The 22,385-nt window shown below is 53.1% G+C and overlaps 2 protein-coding genes and 1 long non-coding RNA gene across 3 annotated transcripts; 1 reads left to right on the top strand and 2 right to left on the bottom strand.

Moving 5' to 3' along the window:
- eno3 (enolase 3, (beta, muscle)) lies at window positions 1-8,828 on the bottom strand. Its single transcript, XM_088628393.1, has 12 exons — window positions 8,679-8,828; window positions 4,936-5,025; window positions 4,455-4,550; window positions 3,589-3,647; window positions 3,322-3,391; window positions 3,102-3,235; window positions 2,707-2,929; window positions 1,187-1,384; window positions 897-1,098; window positions 523-631; window positions 375-433; window positions 1-289 (listed from the first exon to the last, which is right to left on the bottom strand). Exons 2-12 carry the CDS (start codon window positions 5,018-5,020, stop codon window positions 220-222), a joined length of 1,305 nt encoding a protein of 434 aa, XP_088484519.1. The 5' UTR covers window positions 5,021-5,025; window positions 8,679-8,828; the 3' UTR covers window positions 1-219.
- On the top strand, window positions 7,008-10,689 carry LOC148672607 (uncharacterized). Its single transcript, XR_015935823.1, has 2 exons — window positions 7,008-8,279; window positions 10,384-10,689. It is a non-coding gene; the product is annotated as an uncharacterized LOC148672607 (long non-coding RNA).
- Window positions 10,690-12,704: 2,015 nt separating this feature from the next.
- Window positions 12,705-22,014, bottom strand: LOC148672606 (profilin-1-like). Its single transcript, XM_088628394.1, has 4 exons — window positions 21,858-22,014; window positions 21,443-21,634; window positions 13,942-14,134; window positions 12,705-13,061 (listed from the first exon to the last, which is right to left on the bottom strand). Exons 2-4 carry the CDS (start codon window positions 21,572-21,574, stop codon window positions 12,964-12,966), a joined length of 423 nt encoding a protein of 140 aa, XP_088484520.1. The 5' UTR covers window positions 21,575-21,634; window positions 21,858-22,014; the 3' UTR covers window positions 12,705-12,963.
- Window positions 22,015-22,385: the final 371 nt, after the last annotated feature.

Genomic DNA, 22,385 nt, shown 5'->3' with positions numbered 1-22,385 from the left:
AGCATTTCAACTCATCTTTATTGTGGTGGACAGGTGAGGGAGTGTAAGAACACTGCACAAAGACAGGGGGCGCTGTTTATACAGAGGGCACATGGCCCAACAGAGCACTTTCCAATACAGCCTCCCCTCCCCCTCCGAGAAAGGGAAGACAATTGCAGCATCGTGGGTTGTGGTGCCCACCTGTAGGGGGCGTGGTGGCAAGCCTGCAGAGGGGCAGATTTACTTGGCTGTGGGGTGCCGGAAATTCTTGCCGGCAAATTTGGCCTTGTCTCCGAGCTCCTCCTCAATCCTGGGGAGAGAGATGGACAAAAGGCAGGGAATAAAAATAGGGGAAAAAGCCACCACTAAACTCAAATTGCAGCACAGACTCTCACCTCATCAGCTGGTTGTATTTGGCCAGTCGCTCTGACCTGCAGGGGGCACCAGTCTTGATCTGTGGAGAGAAGGGGATCGAAAGACATGAGTGGAGAGGGAGACGCAGGAGGATAGAAGGAAGGGATGGAGGCAGGAAGCGAGACGCACCTGTCCAGTGCACAGACCCACGACGAGGTCAGCGATGAAGGTGTCCTCTGTTTCTCCAGAGCGATGACTGACCATCACACCCCAGCCATTGGACTGGGCCAGCTTGCACCTGAGAGAGCCGAGACGGGGGCATTAACACTGGAGGAGGAGGAGGAGGAGGAGGAAGGCAGCACCACTGCTGGTCAGACCAGCTACTGGACCAGTGGGTCTGGACTTCCTCTCGGACATCAGAGCTACTTCTGGCCTACAGCAGCACCGATGGAGAACTCCCTTATCTGAGCTTTGCCCAGCTGACAGTCAATTATCAACGGGCACAGCAATTGCACTTATCCTGCTAGCCTCCAGCAGAAGGCAGTATTGATTGATTGACTCACGCCTGGATTGACTCGGTGACTGAGCCGATCTGGTTGACCTTCAGCAGAAGGCAGTTGCAGGCCTTCTTCTCCACCGCCTGCTGGATGCGCTTGGGGTTGGTCACGGTCAGGTCGTCTCCGACAATCTGGATCCCCACCGAGCCCGTGAACTTGGTCCAGTTCCCCCAGTCATCCTGGTCGAATGGGTCCTCGATGGACACCACTGGGAAGAGGACAAGGAAGGATGGGGCTGAGCTCTAGGGACTGTCCCTTCAGGGAAGATAAAAGGCCATGGCGATGCGGTTATTTACCAGGGTAATCCTTGATGAAGCTCTTGTACAGCTCTCCCAGCTTCTCCCCGGTGATGTGGCGAGCCGGATCGTCAGGGGATTTGAAGTCCAGGTCGTACTTTCCATTGCGGTAGAACTCTGATGCAGCCACATCCATTCCGATCACAATCTTATCAGGATAGCCAGCCTTCTCGATTGCGGACTTCAAAAGCTCCAGAGCTGAGAAGGGATGGAGGGGAGGTTAATACAGACACACTGGACACTACAGTCCATTAACACTGCACTGAGAGAGAGAGGGGTTAATACAGACACACTGGACACTACAGTCCATTAACACTGCACTGAGAGAGAGAGAGGGGTTAATACAGACACACTGGACACTACAGTCCATTAACACTGCACTGAGAGAGAGGGGTTAATACAGACACACTGGACACTACAGCCCATTAACACTGCACCGAGAGAGAGGGGGGGGTTAATGCCCGGTGTGCTGTGTGAGGAGAGAGACAGCTGGTGTGCAGCCCAGGAGGCGCAGTGTCAGATATCAGACCACAGTATCTATAGCCTTAACCTTTCAGAAGGCTTGAGCACTGTCTGCAGCAGAAGGTCACCCAGGCCAGACGGGTGACTATTCTCCCTCCAGCTGGTGTCTATTTCTTGCATCCGTGTGGAGCACAGCACTCACACTTGCAGATCACTCTGCTTCATCCAGAGGCCAGTAAGCATCACAGAAAGGTAATTTGTAGCTTAGTGCTTATTTGTAAAACTCAAGCCACATCAGATCACAGAGCCATCAAAAGTACCGACTGAAACCCCGAAAAGCACTGCAGCAGCCAAGATATTCCTAAGCCTTCACAGTCTGAAGAGCTAAACAAGTTAAAATGGGTACAAATGCACAACATGGGCAAAGATGCTCAAAGCAAGCTTTTATACAGTGCAAGAACACATTGTACAGGATACAGTGGCAGAAATCAGTACTGGTTCCCTCAACCACCAACAAGATGAGCCAATTTACTTCATGTGACAAATTGTTAAACTGCACCCATGTCAGTGATGCCTCCTGCCTATGTATTTCTCACCCATTCTTCCTGGTTGGCAAGTGTTTTCTAGTGCATTTAATGAAGCAATCAGTCACAGGTCAATCTTGCAACATTAAAAGGAATTCTTTAGTCTAGTATAAATTCTAGATACTGAAAGGTTCTGGACAAGGAAACCAACAGGACTTCTAGGATCAGCAGAGAATCACAAGCCAGCAAGTGGAATCTAAGGGGAAGCCCACTCAAGACCAAGAACTGGAGACAGTGCTTTACACAAAGGGTGGCAGGGGTCTGCAACAAGCTGTTGATGCCCCGGGATACTTCAAGCACACCGACTGGATGAGAGATTCCCAGCCCCGTGCAACCAGAGCTTGGGACCCTTCCCATGTCCCGGAAATGGCAAGATCACCTCTGTGGCAGCCGGCACAATTCCCGAGGTTCACTCACACCTGCCTTATGGAAAACACGGGGTGGGGGAGTGGATACTAGGGCGCCGGATGTTACCTTCGTTGTTCTCCAAGATGTTGGGGGCAAAGCCACCCTCGTCCCCCACGTTGGTGGCGTCCTTGCCGTATTTGGCCTTGATGACGTTCTTCAGGTTGTGGTAGACCTCCGCCCCGATCCGCATGGCCTCCCGGAATGACGCCGCCCCCACTGGCAGGATCATGAACTCCTGCATCGCCAGCTTGTTACCAGCGTGAGAGCCCCCATTGATCACATTGAAGGCCTGAGAGAGAGGGGGGTTAATACAGACCCACTGGACACTACAGTCCATTAACACTGCACTGAGAGAGAGAGGGGTTAATACAGACACACTAGACACTACAGTCCATTAACACAGAGCTTAAGAACACTGTCCCAACATTTCTTGGTTCCCATCATCACTGCTCCTCACTTACAGGAACTGGGAGGATGATGTCTGCATTTCCAGCCAGATCAGCAATGTGGCAGTACAGGGGGACACCTTTCTCAGCTGCACCAGCCTTGCAGACAGCCAGGGAGACCCCCAAGATGGCATTGGCACCAAATTTGGCTGGAGAGGAAGGCAGAGATTGAGAGGAGTTAATGCAGTCCCCCAGTCCAAGAGACATGCAAGCACGTAGAGAGATCAGGACTCACACTTATTCTCAGTGCCATCAAGCTCCAGCATGACTTTATCAATCTTCTCCTGCTCGACCACACTCAGCTTCTGCACCAACAGAAGGAGAGGTTATTTCAGGACACCACACAAAACAGCTCAACTGTCTTTACAGTCTCTACAGACGGTGAGGAGTGTGAATGTGAAGCTACAGGCGAGCTGGACTGAGTGTCTTTACAGATCATGTTCCTCTCCAACAATGACCACCTTCACAAGCTGCCTTTCAGAAGGGGCGATTGGAGTCTCACCTTCCCCAGGAGGGCTGGGACGATGGTCTTGTTGATGTGGTCCACAGCCTGCGTCACACCTGCCCGAGTACAGGAGCACAGCTCGTGAAGAAAACCCAGGCTACAGGCAAGCTCTTAAACCCCACCACCCTGTTCCAGTGGAGAACAGCTCAGGTGCCGACAACCTAAGACCTCATGGCTTTTTTCCAGGTCAAAATAGAGCCTAATTATCACCAAACTGGTTGCCTATTGGTTAAAAAAAGCCACCCAACTACCCATCTCATTGGTTATTGAATAAGATGCACTTCTTCACCAGAAATACCCATCTATCAAACTCCATGAAGCCTATTTATAAATGCTGGTTTAGAAAACGGGCAGCTACCTCACTCAACTGACAGACCATCAGCCATGGACTGAAGAGACTGCTCATGATTCATCCTAGTGGCCCAAAAGCCCATTGTCTGGAGTGGGGGCCCCACTGCTGGGCCTGGACTCCCCAGAGGTTTCCATGCTGCTGGGAGTTCTTCCTCTCCTCCATGCCTAGTGGCCAGCTGTTATATTGTTTACTTCTATAGTAATTTACATAGATGTCTGGCACAGTGCTACAAAGTTGCTTTAGCAAATAACATGATCCAAGGTCACCAAGATCATGACCTCTGCTCTACAGATACAGTCTGTACAAGTAGATTACCAGAAAGCAATAAATCACACCTTCGGTCACCTGACATTCAAATCCATCACTGATGGCGGCAATATACATTCTGAGTGAGTATGGTTTGCAGAGATTATAGATTGCTCCTATACATTTCAGAAAAGCAGGGCCTCGGTGTGAATGCACCAGCCCCGCGGAAGAGGAAGACGAGGGGCAATCTGAACACCATGCTCACCTTTGCCCAGGTAGCGGCTCTTGTCTCCATCCCGCAGCTCCAGAGCCTCGTAGATCCCTGTGGAGGCGCCGCTGGGCACTGCAGCCCGGAACATACCTGGGGAAGGAGAAAAAGAGAAGAAACTTGTGAAATGGGAATAACATTACCTGTCCCAGTTGTGCTGACAAAGCCCAACTCGGCAGGTTTTAGAGGCTACAGTGGGAAAGGGGTTTTACAGCAGTCAATGGGACCGAGATCTCAATCAAGCCATCAACATTAAGAACTTGGGGACAACTGGATTATAATCAATACAGGTGGCAATTTAGGGATGTTGATGCATCTCAGCACTGAAATGGATCAGTATCTTACAGGCAGCATAGGTGCCAAGAAACAGGCGATTTGGGGGACCTATAAGACTAAGCAGACGGAGGCTCTGCAGGACCAGGGCTGGAGACCCCCTGGAGCAGCCTGCAGGAGTGAGAGTGACCGCGTGTCCACTCACCCTTTGCAGTATAAAGGTCAACCTCCACAGTGGGGTTCCCCCTGGAGTCCAGGATCTCCCGGGCGTGAATCTTGGTGATGGACATCCTGACTGCAAGAGTGAAAGAGGGAGAGTTCAGACGGCACAGCTCGGGACACCGCACCCCTCACAGCTGCAGGATTCCTCAGTTTGGGGGTTCCCCCCCCAAATTCTGCCACTATGCAACAATTCCTGCACCACGGCACAGGGACACAGGACAGTGAAGGGTCCGATTTAACCACAGTCCAAAACCCATCTTTGCTTTGAAACCAGGTCCATCCGCACCAGTATTGCTGCCCCTTGTGAACATTGTCCCATACACAAGTCATACAGAGCAGGGGTCAAAAAAAAAAAAAAAAAAAAAGACGGGCACTGCAGCAGCCAATAGGATGACCGTACTGCCACCATAGAGCCAATCAGAGAGCAGGAACGGGGGCCAGAGCCACGTCGCTGAATTACGAACAGCCCTGACCACCAACCGTGTGGGACAGTTGCCTGTCCCTCTCCCCTGTCAGACAGCTGAGATAACAGCTGTAGCCGTATCTAGGCGAGACTAAGTGCTTTGCGTTTTGCGAGCCCTGCAGACAAAAATAGAACTACCCCACCCCATCCCCCTCACCAACACTAGGGAGCAAGACTGGATTGAGGATTTATCAACAGGACTCGCTGCACAATCCATCCTCTCTTGAGCACGGTCCTCAACACACACCGAGAGAACAGGGATACCGGGAGCTCCTGGCACCTCCACATATACTAGCCAGTGCCGACAGTAACCCCAGCCTTGACATGAACTGTAACCCTAACCATTAGCACCTGCAAGAGGCAGCGCTAATAAGTGCACAAACTGAGGACAATACACTTGTCTCAATTAGTGGAGCATTTAAAACCATGTATGATGCAGGAGACCCAGTGCAGATTACCACAGGAAGTAACTGTTCCGGATTCAGTGTAAAGAGCCCCCCACCCCGACCCAGGTTAATTCCTACCCCCAAAAATGTGATGCAAATGTGACGAAAAGGAACCGAATCCCTTTAGTCAGACTGGAAATGGAGGAATCCTGCCTCAGCACTGCTTGGCTGTTCATCCCAGAATCCCACAACTCCTCATAAAACATGCCGTCAGTCTCCATGGTTTACTACTGGTCTTGAAGCTGTCCTCCATGTTGACTCCATTTCAGGGATGTGAACATTTTAAAGCACGTTTAAAAATAATCTCCATTTAAGAATATCAACCACCCAAGACCTTTCAGTGACATTCAGTTCAGGACCTGTAAAGACCAGAATAAGTCTTCCTAGTTAGAGTCTCATCTCAATACTGTACCTAACCTTTACTCAACTGCAGGCTGACCTTTAATAGAGGTCAATGTGTCAGGAAGTGTCAGTACTGTATTACAGCAGGGCAAGAGGCACGCAGAGATATATAAACACCATCCCTCACTCTGACAACTGGCACACAAAGGCACTGCCGTCCCTCTCCTCTCACACTCCCCCTGAATTCACCAGCACACACACACTGTCACACCTGACTGTACTGTAGACACTGCTAGAGCCACTGCTGTCCCTCTCCTCTCACACTCACCCTGAATTCACCAGCACACACACACACTGTCACACCTGACTGTACTGGAGACACTGCTAGAGCCACTGCTGTCCCTCTCCTCTCACACTCCCCCTGAATTCACCAGCACACTTACACACTGTCACACCTGACTGTACTGTAGACACTGCTAGAGCCACTGCCGTCCCTCTCCTCTCACACTCCCCCTGAATTCACCAGCACACACACACACTGTCACACCTGACTGTACTGTAGACACTGCTAGAGCCACTGCTGCCCCTCTCCTCTCACACTCCCCCTGAATTCACCAGCACACACACACTGTCACACCTGACTGTACTGGAGACACTGCCATGAGTGAATAAGGACAAGCAGCCCTCACTCCAGCTGGGAATGGAGCCAAATGTCTCCACACATCCTGAACACCTCACCAGCGGATGGGCAGCAACACAACTGCCCACCCACCACAGCTCGGCATTTCATCACAGCTGGTCCAATATTAACCCAAGCGGGCTTCTCGGAACACGCAGACACTGAAAACAGAGCCAGGCGCAGGAGCAGACGGGGACTGGACTTCGCTCTGCTCAGCGCAAACAGGCAGTGTTTTCTGGATCGGGCTGACCTTTGTTACACTGCATGAAGGAGAGGAGGAAGCCAGGCATGTGAAGGTGACCTACACTGAAGAGGGAGGCTGAACATCCTGGGGGCTGACAGCACACATACACACCAGCAGCAGCAGCTGCAAGACTGAAAACGTCTCCATAAGGAGGATCAGACTCCAAATGCACAGCACCGAGATGCTCTTGCACAGAAACAGGACCAAGCCGGGGTGGAAAACGGCAAATAAAACCTGGAGAGGACCTGCCTGCTGCGGAACAGGAGCTGGAGTCCCACTCCAGAAGGAAGTCCTCCGTGGAATATCCACTAAGTAGAGCAGCTGAAGCTGGCATATGATCAGGTCAAGTTGGAAACCACAGGTCTAGGTCCCACCCGGGCCCCCAGGAGGCAGGAGAACAATGTGCCCCACCTCTCTAAGGGGACAGAGCCCCCGAGATCCCTCCATACAGGAGCAGGCAGCGAGCCAACAGGAAAGACACTCCAGCAACACGCACACACAGGGCAGTGAGGGTGGCATCACTACACCCAGCTGTGGGCGTTTCAAGTGAAGGTGACCTCCACAGGAGCTCACTGCACTTTGTCCAGGCTGTGGTCTCCAAGCCTGTCCTCTCTGGACAGCCAGGTCTGCCCATGTCCAGTGTGTGGTCACTGAGGCCTATGGGGATTTCTAAGCTGATGCAGATACAAGTCAAAGAGGTAATGCCCGAGTTACACACTGCTTAAACTCCAGCATGTCCAGAGCCCAGGAGAGCTGTGCTGGTGAAGCCCTAGAGAAAGCTCAGACAAGACTCCTTCAGCGATAAAAGAGCTAGGAGGACAATCAGAGAGAACTCAGCCTCTTCAGCCTGCACATAGAGGGAACAGAAGATTGAAAGCCTGCCTGATCTACCCGAGATCTACTGTATATCCGATTTGCAACCGTACCAACCCTGCACCGTCTTCTGAGGATCAGAACCGCCCTCACGCGGGCGTTTTTCTTGAAACTCGGATTACATTTTCCTCCCGCAAGCCGACCAGCTCTGCTGACATCGCATGGACAGCATCGCCCGCACCCGTCCGGACAGAAACCGGCCACTGAGAAACGGCTTACCCAGAAACACAAGCGGACAGGGGGAGAGCACGTCGCCGGTACGCCGAGGCCGCAGGAAATGGTACTTACCGTTGCAGAGGGGCGGCTTTGAAACCCAGGGCCGATAGGAAAAAAAAAACACTTGAGATTGAATTAGGCGACTAGGAATACCAGGGGACAGGGGGTCCCCGATACTGAACTAGCGCGCAGACACGGAGACGCTCTCCTATTCCACCCTTTATAGGCACTAAGTAGCGAACGCCCACCGCAAAATGAGTTATTACTAGACTGGCCTTAACACACAGGAATTTTATCCGGGTTTATCCACGCAGTGCTTCAAACGATGGGGAGCAACAAGTGTCACCTAGCACCTAGCACCTGCTGAAGCAACCGCTTGCTGGTAGAGACCACGACTGCGACTAGTGACGCAACGTACTGCCTCCGTTACAAGAATTACAAATAAACTCCAGCGCGTACTTACTCGAGTATCTCTCCGGCTGTCTGCCTCCACGCGTGTCCGCTCAATGCTCTCGGCAAGTGCACCTTCTTCACCCGCGGCGCAGCTATTTATAGACCATCCCTAACACCCGCTTCCGTATATGGTAAACCCCTTAGGGAGCGTCCATAAACTCTCCTTTCCTTGCGTCATCAAGGAGCCGCCTGTTCTCGCCACTAGACCTCAATCGGCGGCTGTTCAATACGTCACATCGCCCCCCCCCCACTCTCTGTCGCTCTGACAGGCCGTCCACACGTTCTGTCTTCACCCCTTCCTACCTCCTTTCCCCGATTGATTTCTAAACAGAGAGATTCTTCCGATAGCATCTTTTTTGTGTGTGTTATGCACACCTGAAACGAGAAAGAAAATATTGATGATCCCTAACATCCTTTGGCTAAGGGCCAGCACCGAGAAAGGTCAGAGTTCAGGGTGAGGCCTACAGGCTGGACTGTGATGGGGGACAGTAACGTGACACGGGCTGCAGGTTCGAACGGCAGGCTGGAAAGGGCACAGGGTCCCCCCCCCCCACACACACACACACCCCTTTCCAGGCCAGCGCCATTCAGAGTGCACGTCCCTCTCCCCTCTACCCTTTACACATAGCTAAAATTAGACTGCGCCGAAACTCTTAAAACACTCTGCGAGGACACAGATACCCCACGGACTACTGTACCACATCTCTCTCATGTCCTTCAGACTTCACACTCAGAGAGCTGTATTGGCCAGGCTGAGGACCAGAGCTGCAGCTCTGCTGAGTTTCTCCCCCCAGCCTGATAGGAAACTGCTCTGATACTGGCTGGAGTGGGATATCTGGGATTAGTCTGGTTATTTTAAGTAGGAATGTCTATCTAATTCCTGGGCGTTTCTCTCAGTGCAGCAGAAAGTGCATCTCTGTCTCTGCTTCTCCTCGCTGGCAGTGGGAGCACAGCCTGTCCTCTCTGGACAGCCAGGTCTGCCTGTGTCCAGTTTGTGTCCAAGGCTTGGGTCACTTAGTCTGTCCTCTCTGGACAGCCAGGTCCGCCTGTGTCCAGTTTGTGTCTGGGCTGTAGTCACTGAGTCTGTCCTCTCTGGACAGCCAGGACTGCCTGTGTCCAGTTGGTATGTCCCGGCTGTGGTCACTGAGTCTGTCCTCTCTGGACAGCCAGGTCTGTCTGTGTCCAGTTTTTATGTTCAGTCTGTAATGTAAGTAACTGATACTCTGGGATTAGAGAAACATTCTTCCCTAAATTCAGAAATCTAGTCCCAGAGTTCCCACACCTGCCAGAATCACAAGGGGTCCCAATCCTACTGGGAGAGGGAGGAGGGAACTCAGTTGAACTGGCAGCCCAGTATGTGATCTCCTGTCACAGCCTGAGGAACAGTGAGCCTGTCTCCCAGTAATGCTCAATATGTTTACAGTATATGTCTCTGTTGTAAATGTCTGTAGGTTTTATTTTACTTTTATTTTATGTTTTGTTCTGCGTTAATTGTACTATTTTTATTTGCTTTGGCAACACTGATTGTACCCATCTGCCATGCTAATAAAGCAGCTTGAATTGAAAAAAATTGAATTGAATTGAATTTCATCAGGTCTGTTTGTCCTTGCTGTCTCTCACCCTGGTGAGATGCTCAGCTATTGTGTACAGTAATGTCTTGTTAGTGTCTTGTAGCAATCTAAATTCCTTTCTTTCTCCCTCTCCCCCTCCTCCAGCTCTTAAGGATCTGCACCTGTGGCTGGAAGGTTGCCGGTTATAATCCTGTGGCCGGCAGAGGAATCCTATTCCGTTGGGCCCCTGAGCAAGGCCCTTAACCCCAGCTGCTCCAGGGGCACCATATAAATGGCTGACCCTGCACTCTGACCCCAAGCTTCTCTCCCTGTCTGTGTGTCTCATGGAGAGCAAGCTGGGGTATGTGAAAAGACAAATTCCTAATACAAGAAATAGTATAGGGCCAATAAAGTGATGTTATGTTACGTGTTATGTTAGTTGGAAGTCAATAAAACCAGCAACGAACAGAACGTCTTTGAGGTTGTTGTGTTAATACACAGCTACATTATCAACAACAGGATGTCTAGTGCGTCAACTGCGCGTCACTGACCCTGGTGGGCGGAAACTGCAAGTGCAAAGAAAATGAAAAAAAGTACTGACCTTAACAGGATAATGACAATGTTGGGGAAAGTAGCTTTAAAAAGTCATCATTTGCAGTTACAAGTAACTTGTGCAAGCAATTATTTTTTGGACTGAAAATAAGAGAGCAAAAAGGTATTTTTTTATGGAATGGAGTGAAAAACCTTAATAAGATAGTGCTTTTCTGTGTTCTTCACCATCTTGGCCACAAGAGGGCGCCTTTTCCCTTCCCCGCAGCAGTGGCGGGTGGGAGCAGAATTGACCGCGCCAAGAGGCTCATTTCAGCTGCTTTCCGTCCGGCTGTGCAGGCCCGGCGGCCGAGACAGCGTGAACAGGGCGATTGTGAAGACAGTCCTCCTCTGTTGCAGCTGTGCCCTGTGTGACTCAGTTCCCCCTGGGGATCACACTCCTGCCATCCCTAACAGCGCGGTAATGACCCCATCAGTGCTGGGCAGTCTGGCCGCCAGGGCCGCTGGAGCTGTCAGTGTGAGAGTGTGCTTCAGTGTTTCTGCAGGTTCCTGTTTCTTCAGTTTGCCTTTGACTTCGTTCTGCCTGTTGAGCAACTCCCTCTGTCTTTCCTCTTCCCTCTGTATATCACCCCCACTCCTTGCCTCCTCCTCTCTCTCCCCTTCACCTCCCTGCAATCCTCTCCCTCTTACCCTCCCATCTCTCAACTCCTCTCCCTCTCTCAGCATCCACCCTCTCTCCCAGTCTGTCCCAGAATCCTTCAGAGGAATGTGCTCCCTTTCTCCCAGGGTTGCCCGAACCTGCAGGAATGAGCCGGACCTGTTCGCACACATCTCAAGCCTTCCGAAAGAGCGTCTGCTTCTGGCCCTGCAGGCCACGCCCGCAGGGAGCCACAGCCCCCATCACTCTGCTTCATGTCTGCACACAGGCAGGACTCGGAGTCAGCTGTCCTCTTCCACCTGCACAGCACAGCACCAAGAGCTCCAAGCGCTTAATCGCGGTTGTACGATTTCCACAGTTGTGTAGTTTGTGTACCAGTGTAGTTAAAGTTATGTAGTTCATGCAGTTTCGTATAGTGGCACAGTAGTGTAGCTCATGCGAGCGTGCAGTCGCACGTCTGTGTGCACCACAGGGAAAACGTTCCAAAGGACAATGGGAAGCTGTGTCCATCATGCACGTGGATTGTGGTCCTACTAAACTCGTACAGGAGCTCTAGTTGGACATTTCTGGGTCATTCATAAACATGTAAATGCTCCCTCTCCTTGCAGCTGCTTGCACAGTTGTGAAATGCGTTTCCACATGTTTGTTAGTCAGTAGTTGTGTAATCTAGAAATGGAGTAATTTACATACTTCGTCACGTATTCGTATCGGTTCAGTTATGCACTAGTGCAAACGGGCGCAGCTGCGCAGGCGCCCGGCCGAGGAGCCCAGGCAGCTGCGCAGGCGCAGCCAGTAGCAGTGCTCCTGTAGCTCTTCCCCTTTACAAGGGTAAAAGCAGAGGGTGGAAAAGGAGGGGCAAGAGGAGGAGAGAGACATTCTCCCTGCCCGTGACAGGCAGGCCCAGGCCTCTCCGAGGAAGGCCCAGCTCCCCAAGAGGAGAGAGGGCAGCCTAGGACACAGTGGGTCTCTCCGCCTGGCAGTCGTGTGGGCAGTGGCTGACAGCTGGGCACAGAGCTGAGCCATGCAAGATGGGGGGGGGGGGGGGGGGGTGGACTGGCTGAGGCCTGGCGTGAGCGACACAGCAGAGACCCCGCCCAGTCCCGTCTGCCATTTATAATAATTGCTTATACTTATATAGCGCTTTTCTGGACACTCCACTCCAAGCACTTTAGAGGTAAACCACCACCAGTGTGCAGCCCCACCTGGATCTGCACCCCGGTCAGGACCCGAAGACAAGCAGGCTGGCCGCGCAGAATTCAAGGAAAATCCAAAGGCAGGGTTGTTTTTTTTTTTGAGAATAAATTTAATGTTGCCATCACTTCGTAAATTACAGGATTTCCATCGTAAATAATCCAAACAAAACAGAACAACTCCAGAGGCGCTATCAAGTGATGCAGTCTATGGAATGACTCTGGGCAATGGAGGGGGGCTGGTTGGGGGACGTGCGCACGCCGGGGGGGCTCATGGGACAGCAGACATGCAGTCCAGCCACACGGACACTGCAGGGGGGCCGGGCAGGGCAGGGCGGAGGTGGGCGATCAGTAGTTGGATTTTCGGAGGTGCTCGGCCATTTTGAAGGCTTTGGAGTTCAGTATTCCACCATGGATATTCTCTGCACCCTGCACAAGAACTAGAGCTGAGAGAGAGAGAAAGAGAGAGGGGTTAATACAGACACACTGGACACTCCAGTCCATTAACACTGCACTGAGAGAGAGAGGGGTTAATACAGACACACTGGACACTACAGTCCATTAACACTGCACCGAGAGAGAGGGGTTAATACAGACACACTGGACACTACAGTCCATTAACACTGCACTGAGAGAGAGAGGGGTTAATACAGACACACTGGACACTACAGTCCATTAACACTGCACTGAGAGAGAGGGGTTAATACAGACACACTGGCCACTACAGTACATTAACACTGCACTGAGAGAGAGAGGGGTTAATACAGACACACTGGACACTACAGTCCATTAACACTGCACTGAGAGAGAGAGGGGTTAATACAGACACACTGGACACTACAGTCCATTAACACTGCACTGAGAGAGAGGGGTTAATACAGACACACTGGACACTACAGTACATTAGCACTGCACTGAGAGAGAGGGGTTAAAACAGACACACTGGACACTCCAGTACATTAACACTGCACTGAGAGAAGGGAAATTTGACACCGTTTTCTGCTCAACATCAGTAAAAGTGAATTTACTGACCAAACCGAAATTATCAGCACCTGCAACGCTGGTGTAAGTTTACAGTATGAATAAGCAAAGTAGAAAATTTCCCCATCAGTGGTGTTTTAAACACTGTGGAATCTGTTGGGCTCAGAGGTACCTCCCCTATTAGCCACTAGGGCGGCGCTGCTGCACAGCAAGCTGAACACAGGCTGGCGAATTCAATCGCATACAAGCACGCTGGAGAACTCTGCTCACACTGGGCTGGGCTGTAAAGAGAAGCCCCACAGTGGGCAGGACTCGGGGACGAGCAGTGAGTAAGCAGGGCAGTACCTTTGTTGCTCTTGGCAATAGTGATGTTGTAGGTGGGCTGGCCTTCAGCGCTCTTAGTGCGCAGGTCCATTGTCCACTCGCCATCCTCGTTCAGTCTGTCGCGCAGAACTGAGCACTTCACACCTCCCAGGGTCACCCCATTGATGAAGAACGAGCTGCGGTCCTTCGACGTCACGGCTGCAATCTCACCTTGCTGAAAGGAGAAAGAGAGAGGGGTTCATACAGACACACTGGACACTACAGTCCATTAACACTGCACTGAGAGAGAGAGGGGTTCATACAGACACACTGGACACTCCAGTCCATTAACACTGCACTGAGAGAGAGAGGGGTTAATACAGACACACTGGACACTTCAGTCCATTAACGCTGCACTGAGAGAGAGGGGTTAATACAGACACACTGGACACTCCAGTCCATTAACACTGCACTGAGAGAGAGGGGTTAATACAGACACACTGGACACTCCAGTCCATTAACACTGCACTGAGAGAGAGAGGGGTTAATACAGACACACTGGACACTCCAGTCCATTAACGCTGCACTGAGAGAGAGGGGTTAATACAGACACACTGGACACTACAGCACATTAACGCTGCACTGAATGGAAAGTCAAGGATGACAGAAACTGAAGATGAGAAGCACAGGTTGCAACAGGCAGGTGGTTGAAGGCATCCTGGAGCCCCAGGGGTAGACCGAGAACTACCCTCCCCCATACCAAGACACATTCCACGGCTTCGCTGTCGTGTTTGGATTTGTTCTCCTTCGTAGCTCACACTGGCTCCACAGAAGCTGGTATTCCAGGATACCGCACAAACCGGAAGCGGGCTGCTGCTTACCTCACACTGCCCATCCCAGGGCCCCGCCCCACCCCGGCCAGTCCGCCATCTAGTGGCCAGACCGATGAACTGCGGCCCCCTGGAGCCCCCGCGGGCTAGGAGGAATCGGCACCGATGAGTGCATCTCAAACCACGATGAAAGCAACATGGAGAACCGCTAATTTACATCACAAAATGGATTAAATTTCCAGGCACGCGCAGTGCCGTATTGCTGTCATTGTACACCATTCAGAACCAAACCTCAGCTGACAAACTGGCCCCGCTACACTGCAAGGAAGCAGGCTTTCGAATACATCACGTCATCCAAGAGAAATATCGCTCTGGACTTGGAGATTCTGCAACGTTTATCTTGTTACCGAGATTTAATAACAATTCTGAGAAGCTGGGGCTGCCGTTTCCCTTCACCGCCAGTACAGAGCCCCGGTCTGCTGGAACACGTGCTCCCCTGCCTCCCCAGCACAAGTTTGACGAGCATCGGAGTAAGGCCCTGCACACACAGGTCGGTGACATTAGCGACGTCTCCCTTCCCCACCTGGCATGACGTGGGGGTGCCCCAAACTCATGGTCAGAAGGCCCCGTGGTTGAGGTGCCAAGTCACTGCCAGGGGACCCCTCTACTCCAACACCAGCTCAGCCCCTGACCCTCGATCCAGGGGTGATTCTGTTGGGGACCCTGCCTCCAAACCAACCAAACAACCCTTAAACCAGCCCTGCAGAGACTTCAAACTAGTCCTGCGGAGCCCCCAAAACCAGCCCAGCTGAACCCCCCCAAGCCAGCCCCCAGCAGTCCCTTCTAGTCAAGCCGACTGCAGCGCAGAGCTCTTTCGAAGGGAGGGCGAGGAATCGGATGAGCCAGCAGGCCAGTAACAAACGGTGCGAATGAAAAGCCCTCGTGGTCCCAGGGCAGCAGCCAGGCTGCACATGTCTGCATCAGGCCGACAGGCTTCTTCCCAGCTGTGCGGGGGAGGAGCTCGGCTCCCACAGCCTCTGCTTTGGTTAGATTTGCGATGCTAAATGCACGCAGTGTTTTACGAGGGTAAAAATGAAGAAAAAAAACAGGAGCAGAGGCGAGAAACGAAGAGCGAGCCGGAGAACCCGACGGGCGGAAAGGCTCGGGCCGCAGGGCGGAGTGGAGGATGGGGGGGACACGTTTCACTGCGGCGCCGTGCCGCAGTCCCAGCAGGCAGGGAGAGGGTGACTGATCCCGCGTCAGCGGGCGGCACCAGAGCATTCATAAGGAATGCGACCAGCTGCACATGGGCAGCAAGATGGCGCAGTGGTGAGCACTGGGGCCTCGGTTGCTGTCTGTGTGGAGTTTGCATGTTCCCCCTGTGTTCACATGAGCTTCTTCTCAGTCTTGAGACATACTGGTGGGTTAACTGGCTTCTGGGAAAACTGGCGCTGGTATGAGTGCATGCGCATGTTTGTGTCCGTCTGCCCTGTGATGGACTGGCGTCCTGCCCAGGGTGTACCCTACCATGCGCCTGTTGCTTGCTGGGATAGGCCCCGGCTCCCCCGCGACCCTGAATTGGATAAAGCGGTTAGGAAGTGGATGGTCGGTCTGGGGGGGGGGGGGGAGGATTTGGATTTGTTTCTGAGCCCCAACACTGGGGCTCCCCAGTCTCAACAAGCCAGCTACCTTCCTCAGCTCACTCTTCGTGCCTCTTCTGACCCGGTCCACTGGCCACCAGGGATTCCGGGTCTTGATCAAATCAGGAGCACCAGACCCAAGCTGTAACTCTTCCTCGTTCAGAACAGTTTAGCTGTTCCTTGGGCACTGGGCTGGCCGGACGACACAAATCGGCCCCAAATGCCCCACCATCGTCAAGGAAATGGTCTCAACCAAGCCCATCCAGAGGATCCCTCCTCCTCCTCCTCCTCCTCCTCCTCCTCCATTACCCGAAATCCCAGATTAGCACTTTGCTGTCAGAGGCCCGGAACCGATCAGTCAGACTGCAGCCCCTTGCCTACAGTCACACTACAGTCGCTTCAGCCCAGGGACGGACTATTCAGGGCGGTTAGACGATGCCTGCAGACCGTATAGGATCAGGGCTCTGAACATCCACAGCCCATGTCTGGTTCAGTTCGGCCCTACCTCGAGGCACGCCCCTGTCATGACTGTGACTCACTCCAGGGAAGAAGACTCGGGAATGACGCGCGGAGCTCCGGGGAAGAGCCTGCTCTCAAACCCGGATGCAGGAGAGAGACTTACCAGTACATACCGCACCTCGGGCGCTACAGCAGAGTTTAAAGAATCGCGCCTTCATTTATTTACCAAAATGGCTGCAAATAAAGGCATTGTGAATCCCGGCCAGGATCCCCTGAGCTCCAGGAGTAATCCTCCTGGGGATTAACAAGGCGGAAAAGAAGATTCTGATCCGAGGAGGCGACACCAGTGGATCGCTCGCTTGCAAGACTGCTGGGAAGAACCGCGACTCGCACTGAGTCACAGAACGCTGCTCCGACGCCACCTCGCAGGGCTGGCAGATCCTGTCCACAAGGGAAGCAGGGTCTTTAATTACTTAACTGGATTTGTCTGGAACAGCAGTTCATGTCCAGAACAGGTCATGTCCAGAACAGCCCATCAGAGCCTGGATGACGGGCGGGGGGCATGATGCTCATAGGCCTGCACTCACAACACACACCACTGCTGGAGTCAGGAACTACACTGACACAACCCTGGTGTGCACCACACGCCTTCGCTGCACAGAACACGGCTTGAGACACCGCCTGAGCCTGCAGATCCAGCTCTGCACAAGAGCTAACCCAAGCCCAGGCAAGGCCTGGCAATACTGTGGTGTTGGGAGTCTGCTCTATTTTGTGCCAACATGCACATCTGCATCTGTCATCCCATTTGAGTTGAAACGTATTAAAACAAGTTCTCCTATACTGGGACTGTAGCCCCTATTGTAACAGGCCTGTCCTCCTGTACTGGGACTGTAGCCTCTATTGTAATGGGACTGTCCTCCTGCACTGGGACTGTAGCGCCTATTGTAACAGCACTGTCCTCCTATACTGGGACTGTAGCCCCTATTGTAACAGGCCTGTCCTCCTATACTGGGACTGTAAGCTCTATTGTAATGGGACTGTCCTCCTGCACTGGGACTGTAGCCTCTATTGTAATGGGACTGTCCTCCTGCACTGGGACTGCAGCTCCTATTGTAACAGCACTGTCCTCCTATACTGGGACTGTAGCCCCTATTGTAACAGGCCTGTCCTCCTATACTGGGACTGTAAGCTCTATTGTAATGGGACTGTCCTCCTGCACTGGGACTGAAGCCTCTATTGTAATGGGACTGTCCTCCTGCACTGGGACTGCAGCCCCTATTATAACAGGCCTGTCCTCCTGCACTGGGACTGCAGCTCCTATTGTAACAAGACTTCCCCCTACTGATGCACAGCCCCGTCAGCTCCTCCAGGAGCTGCTTCCCTCTGTTCTCTGCAAGTCAGAAACTGTTCCAAGAGCACCCCAACCCCCCCCCCCTCCCCCTGCAAGCTGGGATCACAACACGTATCGCACTCTCTCTCTCTAGATCCACACCCTGCATGGCGATTAACAAACCTGTTTTTCACAATTTCTACAATTTCTACCTCCTCCCTTCTGAGCCTGCAATCCACCCAACAACTGCAACTCTATACACCAGAGACAACGGCCCAGACACGTCCTGCTGACAGGGCTTGAGCACCCCCGCCCACTCGTACCCTGCTGCCACTGTCCCATCAGCCCCTTCTCCCCACCTGCCCCCCTGCTCCCATCCCTGCCTCAGGATGGTTCTCCTGTACTGGGACTGCAGCTCCTATTGTAACAGGACTGTTGTCCTGTACTGGGACTGTAGCCCCTATTGTAACAGGACTGTTGTCCTGTACTGGGACTGTAGCCCCTATTGTAACAGGACTGTTCTCCTGCACTGGGACTGTAGCTCCTAGTGTAACGGGACTGTTCTCCTGTACTGGGACTGCAGCTCCTATTGTAACGGGACTGTTCTCCTGCACTGGGACTGTAGCCCCTATTGTAACGGGACTGTTCTCCTGCACTGGGACTGTAGCTCCTAGTGTAACGGGACTGTTCTCCTGCACTGGGACTGTAGCCCCTATTGTAACGGGACTGTTCTCCTGCACTGGGACTGTAGCTCCTAGTGTAACGGGACTGTTCTCCTGCACTGGGACTGTAGCTCCTAGTGTAACGGGACTGTTCTCCTGCACTGGGACTGTAGCTCCTATTGTAAAGGGACTGTTCTCCTGCACTGGGACTGTAGCCCCTATTGTAACGGGACTGTTCTCCTGCACTGGGACTGTAGCCCCTATTGTAACGGGACTGTTCTCCTGTACTGGGACTGTAGCTCCTAGTGTAACGGGACTGTTCTCCTGTACTGGGACTGTAGCCCCTAGTGTAACGGGACTGTTCTCCTGTACTGGGACTGTAGCTCCTAGTGTAACGGGACTGTTCTCCTGTACTGGGACTGTAGCCCCTAGTGTAACGGGACTGTTCTCCTGCACTGGGACTGTAGCTCCTAGTGTAACGGGACTGTTCTCCTGCACTGGGACTGTAGCTCCTAGTGTAACGGGACTGTTCTCCTGTACTGGGACTGTAGCTCCTAGTGTAACGGGACTGTTCTCCTGTACTGGGACTGTAGCTCCTAGTGTAACGGGACTGCAGCTGTGAAAAAATCTTACAGATCACCCAGTCGGCGCTGCTGTTGCAACAAGAACCTCCCAGAGTTTCACAAGGCTGCCCAGGGCCTGATGGGCAGAGTCGCCTTGCCCAAGACCCGGGACAGACTTCTCAGGACATCCTGCTCCGTTATAGCTGTGCCCCCATCCTGCCCCTCTTCACGTCTCACAGGGTTTCCTGCGCAGCTGGGGGTTCTGATGGGTCACACCCGGCCAGCTCTGACAAAGCCACACTCCACATCTCAGGCGGGTGGGGCCAGGAAGCGTTTTTACACACACAAAGCTGGTGCTACTGTAACTGGAGCACACGCATTTAAAAAAAAAAAGGCATTTTAAACGTTTTGAGTAAAGGGTAGAGTGTCTATTACACACACGCACCAGGAGGTCGGCCTTCAGCCTGCGCGCCGCGTGTTCTGGACTCGGGAGGAACTTGAGCACGCGTCCGGTTTTCCCCCTCCTCTCTCTCTCTCTCTCTCTCGAGAGAGCGAGCTTCCTGGATTTCAAGGGACGCGCCTCGAGAAGTGCCAGACTGTGACCAAAAAAGGAGTTTTCCCCCCTCCGGCCGCGGAGCTAAACACGGGCGGCGGAAACACGGAAGCCGAGAGCGCCCCCCGCGCGACACGTGGGGCCCGCGGCCGGCGGCGGCGCTCGGCTCTGAGGAACAGGAACTTGCGCCGCCTGGTTCTGCTGTTCGCGATAATTAACGCGTCACCTCTTCGCTCTTCTAAAAACTCATAAGCGTTATCCGCCTGCCCCCACGCTGAGCTACAGTACTTCACGGCCAGCCCGGGTCCACGGCCTCGGACACCCCTGCAGCAATTAAAACTAAAAAACGGAACCGCGGGGGTTCACTTTTCGGGAGGGGTCGCGGCGAGCCCCGTCAAGGCTGGGGCGGGGCAGGAGGGCCGGACTTAGCTGCTCTGCTGGGGCGGGGGGGGGGGGACGGGAGGTGAGCGCAGACACCGTCTGGTACCTCCTCTGTAGAGGGCGCCCCTGAGCACTGCCTTGCAGGGGCGTCTCCCCCACCGGCGCGCGCTTGTTTTCCCGTTTACGGCAACACCAAAAACACCGCAACACCCTCAGTCGACCTCATTGGCTCACTCGTGGAAGAAGGAAGCGCAGCAATTTCCGTATAACAGTACAGGGGCGACGGGTCTGAGCAGACGGCTCAACAGCTGGGTCTGGGCACGGCGCTATGAGCCACACACACACACAACACTGCTACAGGAAGGCGATTAGCCCGGGCTGGGGCCTTAAATGCCAGCGACTTGCCATTTTGTTGTGTACGCCCCACCCGGAGAAAGCGGAGCCTTCAAGTTCTGAGTTAGCGAGGAGACATCCGGTCCTACCTCTGCAGGAGGCGCGCCCTCTCTCTCTCTCTCTCACCCCGCTTCTCCGCAGCAGTAAAGCTCCGCTTGCTAACCGCGGGGACCCGAGGCTCGGTGCCGGGTCCTCCCACGCGAGTCCGGGACAGACCCGGGTGCGGCCGACACAGACCGGGGAAAGAAAGAGAGAGAAACACACACACACACGCCGCTCCGAGCCCGACAGCAGAGCTGCAAAACGCGGACTCCAGAGAATCGCTACAAAATGTCGAAAAGTCCCTCAGGCACCTCACCGAGCTGCGGAGAGCGAGCATCGCGCTCACGCCGCGCAGGGAGGGCTTGAGCTTCCTAAATCGTGTTTCCGTCCCCGGAAAAAAGCCGGTTTCGAGAGAGAGAGGATGAGAGGCAGAGAGGGAGGGGAACACATTAGTGGAAACTACCTCTTCTTCCGCAACATGTGGGTTTCCGCTAGCGGCGGACTGCAGCGGGGTGCTGCCCGGAACCCCAGAAACTACCCCCCAAAAAAATCGCTCTTACAAGCCGAAACCCCGAGACGGCAAAACATCCTCGCGGAAAAGTTCTGAAGGAAACTTCTCTCCCGGGGGGGGGGGGGGGGGGTGTCTAACCTCCGTATTTGTAGTTTTTGTGAAATAAAGCGATACTTTACCGTGAGTTTCTCGAAGGTTTTGCCCTTCGCTGCCGCCCAGACCGACTGAGCGCCGGTTTCGTAGCCGACAATCGCCGCATCCTGACACTCGCCGCCGGTCATCAGAGAGGTGACATACCCGTCCCAGGACATTCTCGCAGCCGGGGGGGAACCGAAGCTTCTGGTAGTTTTTTGGGAGGGTAGGCAAGCTCACTAGGAGGTACAAAAAAATAACATTACAACCAGAAAACAAAGCACGGCGTTAAAAAGAGCGAGCTGCACAGCTTGTGTACAGTGTACAAGCACCGATTTTTTTGTTTTTCCTTTGCAGCGAAAAAAAAAAATCGATAAACTGAAAAGCGCCAGCCCTACGCGGCCCGGATCCAGGTGCGGACTCGAACCTGCCGATGGTTAATTCGGAAGCGCTGCGACCCACCTGCGGACGAGTCCGTGTGACTGTTGCAAAAGTTTGCAAAGTGAGCTTGAGGAAGTGCGCGCGGCTTTATAGGGGCCCACGGCGGCGCGCCCTGCCGGGCCCCGCCGCGCCACTTTGCGCGCTCACGACACGAACCCACTTCCTCGATTCGCCTGCTGCCCTGGATGGGACTTGAAACTCTCAACTTATTTTTCTTTAAAAAGGAAATGGCTTTTACTCGTACTTTTACTCGTGTTCATAGTAGTTTGTCTCTGCCCTGGCACGCTGTTAACTCAGAACAGCCACCCGCACACCTCCCTCTGCTCAGATAGTGTATTTACAGTGCTTGTTGTCAGCGGTTAGTTGGCTGATACCTAGATTTTGATGAACGTTAACTGTACTTTCAAAGTGAATGAATGCAGGGAAGGAGTATGCGTTATCCCCTTTTTTGTTGTTTGAAAGTTATTTTCTTTTAGAAATGTTTTAGAAAAGACTCCTGTTTGCCTGTATTTGTGTCTCTGTCTGTCCCCTGTCTATCTGGATCTGTGT

The sequence above is a fragment of the Lepisosteus platostomus genome, chromosome 4, assembly GCF_059453375.1.
Source record: "Lepisosteus platostomus isolate fLepPlt1 chromosome 4, fLepPlt1.hap1, whole genome shotgun sequence".
NCBI classification, from domain to species: Eukaryota; Metazoa; Chordata; class Actinopteri; order Semionotiformes; family Lepisosteidae; genus Lepisosteus; species Lepisosteus platostomus.
This window is presented reverse-complemented; position numbering and strand designations above follow the sequence as displayed.